Source organism: Egretta garzetta, unplaced genomic scaffold, assembly GCF_000687185.1.
Source record: "Egretta garzetta isolate BGI_Z169 unplaced genomic scaffold, ASM68718v1 scaffold215, whole genome shotgun sequence".
Taxonomy (NCBI): domain Eukaryota; kingdom Metazoa; phylum Chordata; class Aves; order Pelecaniformes; family Ardeidae; genus Egretta; species Egretta garzetta.
In genome coordinates this window covers 2,768,329-2,777,497 of record NW_009259719.1, presented here as the reverse complement: position 1 = coordinate 2,777,497, position 9,169 = coordinate 2,768,329, and the positions used below count along the sequence as shown (strand labels likewise).

Here is a 9,169-nt window from a genome sequence, read left to right as displayed (position 1 = left end):
CTCTTCCTTTGTTAGCTAGGGCTCAGTAAGATCCCTGTACAATTATTTGGGTGGCACAAAGGTGAGCTTATACTGCTGTAGTTGTCTTTACTGCAGCATCTGCTCTGGGAGCTGGAGAGCAGGCAAAAGCTTCCAGGTCACTTGTAACTTCTGTTGACTATAAAGGGGTTTCTTTAGTAGTTTTCACTGTAATGGAGGAAAGAACAGGAAAATGCTCTGCTGTAAACATGCTGCTGTGAATGAAAGGATCAGTCAGGCTGAGGGCATCCCATAAAGTTGCAGAACAACCCCAGTTTGGTTGAGCCTGGACAAGCTGGAGCTGTTACAAGTGTAGTGCAACCTGAGTAGCAACTACAAGCTCGAAGAGAGTGCATCTGACCCGTGACTCCCTAAACCCAAAGTAAACTGCAAGAGTATTCACAAAGCTGTGGAGGTCACTTTGTAAGGCAAAACTGATGCAGAAAATATCCTGCCCCTTCAGACAGCTGCTTACTACAATCTGCCTTCACACCCTTGGTGCCTCAAACTGGTGTGTCTTAGAGCTGAGGCACAGCCCCTGTGGTGATAAACTCTCCCTAGGCTAGAGTGTAACATGGTTTTGCCAGAGCTGGCTTTTCCTTTTCTTCTAACTCTCGGTTTGTAGTGTGAAGGGATGACTTTTTGTGCAGGTGGGAGTTGTGATGGTGCAAAGGATGCCTGATGGGCCTCCAATCCCTGCTTTGCCGTTTGTACCTGGGTCATGATAAATCCAGATTTTGTTCTAATTCCGAACTCTGGCTTTGCTGGACTTCACATTTTTTTTGCTACCATGGTTAATGCAAACTATTAATGTGTGTGGGGAGACACGTTTGTGTATATAAATGCAGTTTCCTAAATGGTGCTTTAGGAATGCCCTGCGGTATTTTGCCCCTCTTGGGATGCTCTTCTTGTGAACTCCAGTCCATGCTGTTTGGCCTCTTTCGTAAGGTACAAATGCCATTAAAATTACCAGGTGGCAGTTGTCATCCAAATGCAAAAAACCCAGAGATTTTGAACTGCTGATTCTCCTAAGCTTAACGTTGTAAAGCTTCAAGGGCGAGTCAGACCACCTTTGGAGGGCATGGAGCTCTCAAGACAGCTGGAGACCACTGAGTCCTTGGACTCTTCTCTGTCCTCCCATATAGTGCAGAGCATGAAGAACGATGTCTCTGAGCAAGCGTCTGCAGTGACCTGGGTGGCTTCTCTTGTCCTTGATTACCTGGGCATGAGTGCAGGCACAGTATTTAAAAACCATGCCTCTTTCCTCTAGGGTGGGAAATAATCAAACATGTGTCTTTTGTCTTCCAGATAGTAAGGCCATAGTTGATGGAAACTTGAAGTTGATCCTTGGCCTGATATGGACCCTTATCCTCCACTACTCCATTTCCATGCCAGTGTGGGAGGATGAAGGTGATGATGATGCAAAGAAGCAGACCCCTAAGCAGAGGCTGCTGGGCTGGATCCAGAACAAAATTCCTTACTTGCCCATCACGAACTTCAATCAAAACTGGCAGGATGGCAAAGCACTGGGGGCTCTTGTTGACAGCTGTGCTCCAGGTAAGTCATTTGCTCTGACGGTCAGTGTTTCCTTGCTTGCTCTCCTGGTGACTGCTCTGTTGTTCCTATGGGAGGAGGTTTTGACCGCTGAGCTGGAGATGGGAACGAGGCTTTCAAGAAAACCCGAGCCCAAAGAGGCCAGCTGTGGGAAGCAGCAAGTTGTAAACGACTTGGCCAAGAGAAATACTGGCCTGAAGCAGAACGTGTGATTGCATTATTGGAGGCGCCACGTCTAAGCTTTGTATTGGGTGCAAGGGACAAAGGCGCAAATGCTGGCTCCTAAATGCAAGAAAGACTTGTTCCCACAGCAAGTGCCAACAACCTTTCAACTTCAGGGCGCAGCAGGAGGCTTCATGTGTTCTGAAATAAGATTGCAGCGGGAGTGCAGGGCAGCCAGAAGCTGCATGCTACCTGAAACCTCAGTGTTTAGCAAGTTCAGGCTGTGCTACTTAAGGCGAGTAGTGTGACGAAGTGTGAAAAAGGCACAGTTTCCTCACCTTCTCTTGTAAAACAGTCTTGCTAGCGCGATTGCTGGTGATGAACACTAATGCAGTCTGGGGTGCTATGGCAAGCAGTTGAAATTTTCTTTTCCAAATTTGCTGCAGGAGAGCCACCGGAACATAAAGGATTGCTAGATGTGTTCATCATGAATTTAGAGTGGTCTCTTGGACAGCTTAAGTTTAAAGCAGTGCAGTTGTATAGCTTTTCAGCCAGCCACACATCTTTTGTTGACACGCTAGGTGGGTGGGAGTCTCTAAACTGGCTTTAACGTCTGTGCCATAAGGGCCCCTGGAGATGATGGTTGATGTTTCAGAAGTGTTTCAGTGAGCAGCATGTCCTCATTGTGTTTTGGTTGCTTCTGCAAAGCTCTGAATGTCTTTCTGTATAGCAGCATAATGCAAGTGGCTGTGGAGTTCATACCTGGTTTCTTCAGCTAGGGAAGCTCCTTTGCAGATAACACCTAACAACTAAAACGTACTTGCAGGCCTGTGCCCTGACTGGGAGACCTGGGACCCGAAGAAGCCTGTTGACAACGCTCGGGAAGCCATGCAGCAGGCGGACGACTGGCTGGGTGTGCCGCAGGTAGGGCTGTGCGGGCTGCCTGCGGGAAGCACAGCGGTTTGCTTTCTGCCTGCAACTAGCTTGAATTGAGGTTGAGGAAAGCAGGTGAAGTTGCTTGGACACTTCCAAAAGTTACAGTTTACTCATGTGAAATTGCCTGAGAAAGGGTGAATTGTAATAAAACGCACTATTACGTTTCTGAGCTCTGGTTGTAAGATTTTGTGTAGGTGTCTCTGCTGAGGACAGCTGGTGTCGCAGCATGTAGGGTAGGGGAAAATTGCATGGGTAGTGGTCCCTGTTCTGTTAGTCCATAGAGTGAATTTGTTTTGCTGCATTGAATTCCACAGAAGAAAAACTGGCTTAGGAAATCACCTGCAAAGATGACTTTCTAACAGAGAACAATGTATTTGCAAACTGGATTGTTTTCATGCTGATAAAGCTGGACAGAATTGCTGAAGTCTCTTCTATCATGGGAGCATGAGAAGAGACTGGTCACAAGAAGTTTCATGTCCCAAGTGCTGCAGTTCAGAGCTGTAGCACACAGGATTATGAATTACAAATTCAGTTTCAGTTATCCCCACGTTGCTTTTTGAGGGGAACATAGCCACCATTGTCTTGCCTTGCTGCTGTTTAGCTTGTCACGGTCTCCCGAGAACCCCTAATAATCAAGGCACAAAGAGCTCCCAAACCACACTGGGACCATAATGAGCTTCTTGATTTTCTTGCCGTGAGATAATACATGATGTTGTATGTATCAAAGGGAAAATAAATGTAAGAAATTTCATTAGCATGCGGGAGTTTTGAAACGTGAGACTGTTCCAGCTCTGTTTCTGTGTTGACATGCGGTAACCAAGCACTTGTACAATATACTTAATTGCGCTGTCTTTCAGGTTATCACCCCTGAAGAAATTATCCACCCTGATGTGGATGAGCACTCTGTAATGACTTACCTGTCCCAGTTCCCCAAAGCCAAGCTGAAACCTGGAGCTCCTTTAAAACCCAAACTGAATCCAAAGAAAGCAAGGGCTTACGGCAGAGGTAAGGACTCCATGAGCTTAAGCTGCACAGAGCGTTTAACTCTTCAGAAAGCTGGGTGGGGTTTTCTGCTTGTGTTGAACTCCAGACCTACTGTAACCGACTTCAAAGTTTCACTTGTATGCTCTTGGTGTGGTGCCTAGTTTCAGAAATACGTGGGTATAGTCCAAAAGACACTCCTAGTTCTAACATGTAAATTCCCTTAAGTCTCTGAACCTGTTCTGCAAGCTGCCAGCCTTGCAGTCCATGGCTGGAAGAAGTAGCATGATACAGGGCTGAAACAACCTTGGTGTGCGATTTAAGCCAGCAGTATTGCTGCTGATGGTCATTGATCTAGCAGTGGGTGCTTCTCGTGATAAAGCACTCCTTTAAAAGAGGAAAAACCTCTTTGCATCTGTGTGTCTTTTTGGGGTGGGTTGCTCTCTGTAGAGGCAGAGTCTCCGCTTTCCCAGGCTTGATGGCAGATGTGCAATTCTAAGTAAGTTATTTGAATTGAGCGGTAGGAGTCAATACTTTGTTTCCACAAGCACAGAGGTGGGTTGATAACCCTTCAAACATCAGATAGTGCCGAGCCTTTGTTGTAAAGGCTATATCTGCTAACTGGAAGGACTTATCCATAGATGTTTATGCAACTGTAGATCTACGTAGACGTTCTTTTCAACTTGCCTTTTAAATGGGTAATTTCCTGTAACTTTTGATGTGGTTCAACTCTAGATTGGAATACAATCACAACTAAATGAATAACAGATTTTTACCTTTAATATGCTTGGTATGTAGGAAGGCGTCACTTAAGCATTACACTTTGTTCTTCATTGCATTTTCTTTTTTTTTTAGATCTGGGGGCTGCTGTTGGTCCTTCACGACCTTTAGAATTAGTGGGTTTCGGAATTGAGTGTGTGAGAGTGAAATGGAAAGAAACAAAACTTTCCTTATTTTTTTTTCTGGTTTTCTTGTTTGGTTTATTTTAATTTGATTTCCCGTTGAAACTTAACCAGTGGAATGAATGGATGTGGGCACTATTTGTGCACTGAAGAGCAGTCACCATAGTCAGAAGTGGGTTTAGGACTTACTCTACTTGAGGTTTATGTCCTTTGTTGGTGCCTGCCACAGCAAACCACGATACAGATACATTTGTGAGACCCCAAATGTGTAGTCTGCCTATACTCCACTTACTGTGTAAATGAGTGATCAGCCTGCCTCCATCTGTCAAGGCTAGCTTCAGTCATGTTCTTACTCTTTCAAAAACTGGGATTATTTTATTGTGTACCTTCATGCATACAGTACTCTGGAACCATTGCAATGGAAATTATAAAGGGTGAGCAGCTCTTCTTGAAAGATTGATCTTTTCCTGAACTGAAGCAGAGTCACTGAATATAACTGACAATTCTGAATGCTAACATATGTCAGAATGGAAAAGTGACTCCAGCAGCAAAGGGCTCACTTTTGAGGGTCTTTTGGACAAATGGGTAACAGGTCTTCATGCTTCCAGAAAAAGGTGACTGTCAAGTGTGAAGTGGGTCAGTCTTAGCTTTTTTTTTTTATTATTGTTTTTCCATGTAAGTTGCTCATAACCTCCCAACGTGAGTCTTAGTTGTGGCGTTCCGCCCTGGACATTGCGGTGGTTTGCTCCGAGGGCAGCTGGGTGTAGACCTGATGTGAAATGAGCCTACAGAGGTGCTTTACGGAATCGTGCAGATCATCGATGATGTACTATGAGTTCTCATTTAACCTGCCAAAGCAGATCTCCAACAAGAGAGTGGAATCTGGAAGGTGAAATGTAGGCTAAGAAAGTGCTGTGACTAACGCTGTCCTGGCTGAAGCTGTCTTGAGAGGATAAGCAATCCTTCTCGTGCTTGCAGACGGGGGGGGATACTTAACTCGAATACCATATCCTAATGCGGTGGTCTGAAGATACGCAGAGTGAATTTGTAGCTGTTTAAACTAGATGATAATCTAGGGCTTAGTTTGAAAGGATGAATATGTCAATTGTTAACACCTTATCAGAATGTTCAGATTTCCTAGTAGAAACATGATCTTCCTTGCATTGCTATCAAGTTATTGTTTTCTGAAGATAAACAAGTTCGGGAATTCTGTTGTTCACAACCACTTCCTTTATAATCTATCAGACGTTGCACTTTCCACTAATTGTGCTACAGAGCAGTAGTGCCCACGGTTTTATGAATAAGCTGAGGAGTAATTCCCTTGGACGGAAGGGGGTATATGTTTGGGCTAGTCTGGAACCAGCAACTTTGGGAAGTTCTTCCACCCACTCAGTCTGACACCACCATGACAGGTGTCGTGACCTGGGGCTACGTATAGGGAGATGATGAAACCCTGCTGGTAAATGCGTGCTGTAGCAGGCCCTGTGCTGAGCAATAAGGAAGCTCTAGTGAAAAGCTAAGTGGAAATGGCACCGAACTGCAGGATTTCCATGGTTTAGAGAGGTTCCTGCGTGCCATTTGTACAGTGTTCACTCTGGGAAAGTAGTTTGAGCAGCTTTCAAAGAATAATAAATCTGGGCAGTGTCTGTAGAGCTAAGTTCTGAAAATGGCGTAAAATGGGACAGTATAGGTAAGAACTGTCTTAAATAAGGCTTTCGCCCTTGGCTCTAGGGTAATGCCTGTACCAGAAGGCTTGCCAAAATTTCTGTCCCGCCTCCCTGGTTGCCCTTCCTGCGGTGCAGCACCATTGCAGCGTTTAGCTGTGTGAAGCAGAGCAGCTCCTAAAGAGCAACTGATGCACGTACCCTGCTCGCTGTCAGCGCCGGCCGGGCACTCGCCCGCGGTGGGGGCGACCCTCAGTACGCTGCTCAGGCAAAAGGGGTCACTTGCTTTCACCCAAAATCAGATGCCTGCTGGGTTCCTGACTGAGCCGGAGATCCTGAGATGAGTTGAGCACCAGCGGTTCAACCAATTTTTAAAAATGCTTGTATTGTAAGAGTAGGGGCTGTCGTGAGCACGGTGCTCTGGGCAGCTGGTGAAGAGGTGTCATGCAGCGGCCTGGGGAAGCTGGTGCAGGAGGACGGGTTGGACAGCTTGTAGGTAGCCTCCAAACTACTTTTTGGGTTTTGTAGCAACAGTTAATGTGCCTCCCTGTGTCTGTCTCACAGGGATTGAGCCTCATGGGAACATGGTGAAGCAGCCTGCCATCTTCACGGTAGACACCATCAGTGCTGGGCAGGGAGACCTGATGGTCTTCGTAGAGGATCCAGAAGGAAACAGGGAAGAGGTACGTGTGTTAAATATTTTGTGTGGAAAAGTAAAACTGATCTGAATGCTGAAGTTTTTGCAGTAACCTTCGTCTTTCACAAGTGAGGCCTTAACAGGTAAGGAATCTAACAAAAAAAGAGTAAGTTGCAAAATATCATCTATCAAAAGTGCAAGCCTGAAGCTTTTCCTCATAATTGCCTTACTGGATGAACTTGAAAAAAACTTCACTGTCTGCATCTAAGCAACACAACTCCAGTGTGCAGTAGTTGCAGTGCTTTAGCTTGACTGGCCAAGTACATTCTGACACGCTCTTAGATGACACACATCGCTAAATCACTGTCTGCCCTTACTCATTCCACAAGAATGGCTAAAGCAGCTATTTAGATGCCATGAATCATTTTGAGTTAAAATGCTGGTTTTAATGTTTATAGAAACTTCTCATCCAAGTACTCCACTTGATCATGTTACAACATTCCAGAAAAATACAGCTGTATGTTGGACTTAGCCTCTCCTCGGTTTTGGCCTGCCTTAGTAGAGCAATTAACAGTAAGGGAGAGGGCTGGGGTGGGGAAAAGGAAGCTTGCCTTGTTTCATGTAAAGACAAAACCAATGGGGGTTCTTTCCATCTGAGAAGAGGAGGTAGCAAGTGTCCCTGCTCCCACAGCAACTTGTCTCTGACATTGCTGACTCTGGAAATAGTTTGCAGCATCAAGTGCTCCCCAGAAAAGCCTTTGACTGGTGTGTGTAGGCACAGCTCAATAATGGATGTGTTTTCCCTCCTAGGCGAAGATAACACCATCCAGTGACAAAAACAAGACCTATTCGGTTCAGTACATGCCAAAGGTTACTGGACCGCACAAGGTAGGTTGTGTGTCAGTGTTCTCTTCTAAATGAGCTGCTCTGCTGGTCCATGTGAGGGCTGTGTGTTTACTGACAGTGTAAGGGCCACGCCGAGCATGCTGAAGAAAAACTAACCTGATGTGGCCTTAATTCTCAGTCTGGGCTATTGAGCTGCCCCCTGCATGGGTGTTTGGGTATCAAGTGCTACAGCTGGCTCTCCTCTCACGTGGGGCCACTTCCTGCAGCTCAGGAAGCCAGTTTTGTGGGTTGTTGCAGAGGAAAGCAGCAGGTTGTTTCTATAATGCATTTCTTTGCTGGTGATGTTGTCTGCCATAGGGGTTTTGCAGAGAGGGTTTCTCCACCCAGTTCTGTCCCCAGGTGCCTGCAGAAGCAGGTTTGCGATGGGTGATCCCATTGCTTGGCACTTGCCTGAATGACTGGTCCCCACAGCCAGTCTGAAAAGATAAATGCAACTTCCGCTGCCACTTAATTGCTGAATGGAGATCTGCTGCTTATTGGCACATCCAGATTGAAGCATCCCCACCCTGTGTGGTCAGTAGTACTTAAGGAGGTGGACAGCAGTTGTGCTGCCTGGACAGGATGAAGGTTGTGGGATAGATGGCCTTTCGCCTCTGTGGCATAGACTCTGTGCTAGGAACACAGGTGCTTGACCCCATGCTTGGCTACATGGCGATGACACTGAGCCCTACCTCCACTTGGTGGGTCAGAGCTGACGCTGTCTGTCCATAGGTTACAGTCCTGTTTGCTGGGCAGCACATCTCAAAGAGCCCGTTCGAAGTGAACGTTGACAAAGCCCAGGGAGATGCGAGCAAAGTAACAGCAAAGGGACCAGGACTGGAGGCAGCAGGAAACATTGCCAACAAGCCTACATACTTTGACCTCTACACAGCAGGTAAGCAGGATGAACACGTGCCAAAATCCCATAGCTTCCTCAAATGTGAGGAGAGTCTAAGCCTTGGAGGAATAAACAAATGGAAAGACGGATGAGGGGTTTGCAGCCCCATCAAGTTCAGAGGTGCCAGTCTGCTCTGGAGGCTTCAGCTGAGTATGAAGTGTTTGAAGTATGGAGCTGAGCTGGGGCAGGAAGGTGCTAAGCACTGCGCAGAAATTTCCCGTGCACTTGTGGAATGGTAGCGGGCAAGTTCCTGGCTTTTTTCTTCCCCCAACTCATTTTAAACAGGAATGTGAAATGCCCACCTCCGAAGGGTGAACTGTGAGTTGACTGTAAACGCTTAATGTGTTCTGTATTTAGCTTCACAGAAGGAATCTGCTGCAGTGCTACTTAGAGTTGATACTTCAATGATGAACTGGTTTCAACCTCTGTTGTAATTATTAGAGGGCTACTATCTTCATTAGGGCATCCCCAACATGTGGCTTGTTGCCTGCTGTTAGGCCAATGCTGTAGCCTAGAGGAACGAGTCAGTAAG

General features: G+C 46.2%; 1 protein-coding gene across 2 annotated transcripts in view; it reads left to right on the top strand.

Moving 5' to 3' along the window:
* The first annotated feature begins 1,327 nt into the window (after positions 1–1,327).
* The window catches only part of FLNB (filamin B), a 48,495-nt gene continuing 40,653 nt past the window's right edge, over positions 1,328–9,169 (top strand). For both annotated transcript variants that reach the window (XM_035894710.1, XM_035894712.1), the window contains exons 1-6: positions 1,328–1,575; positions 2,561–2,658; positions 3,528–3,675; positions 6,782–6,900; positions 7,665–7,742; positions 8,472–8,634. In XM_035894710.1, coding sequence (XP_035750603.1) covers positions 1,407–1,575; positions 2,561–2,658; positions 3,528–3,675; positions 6,782–6,900; positions 7,665–7,742; positions 8,472–8,634 — 775 coding nt within the window. In that variant the 5' untranslated portion in view covers positions 1,328–1,406. The remainder of the gene's footprint in view (positions 1,576–2,560; positions 2,659–3,527; positions 3,676–6,781; positions 6,901–7,664; positions 7,743–8,471; positions 8,635–9,169) is intronic.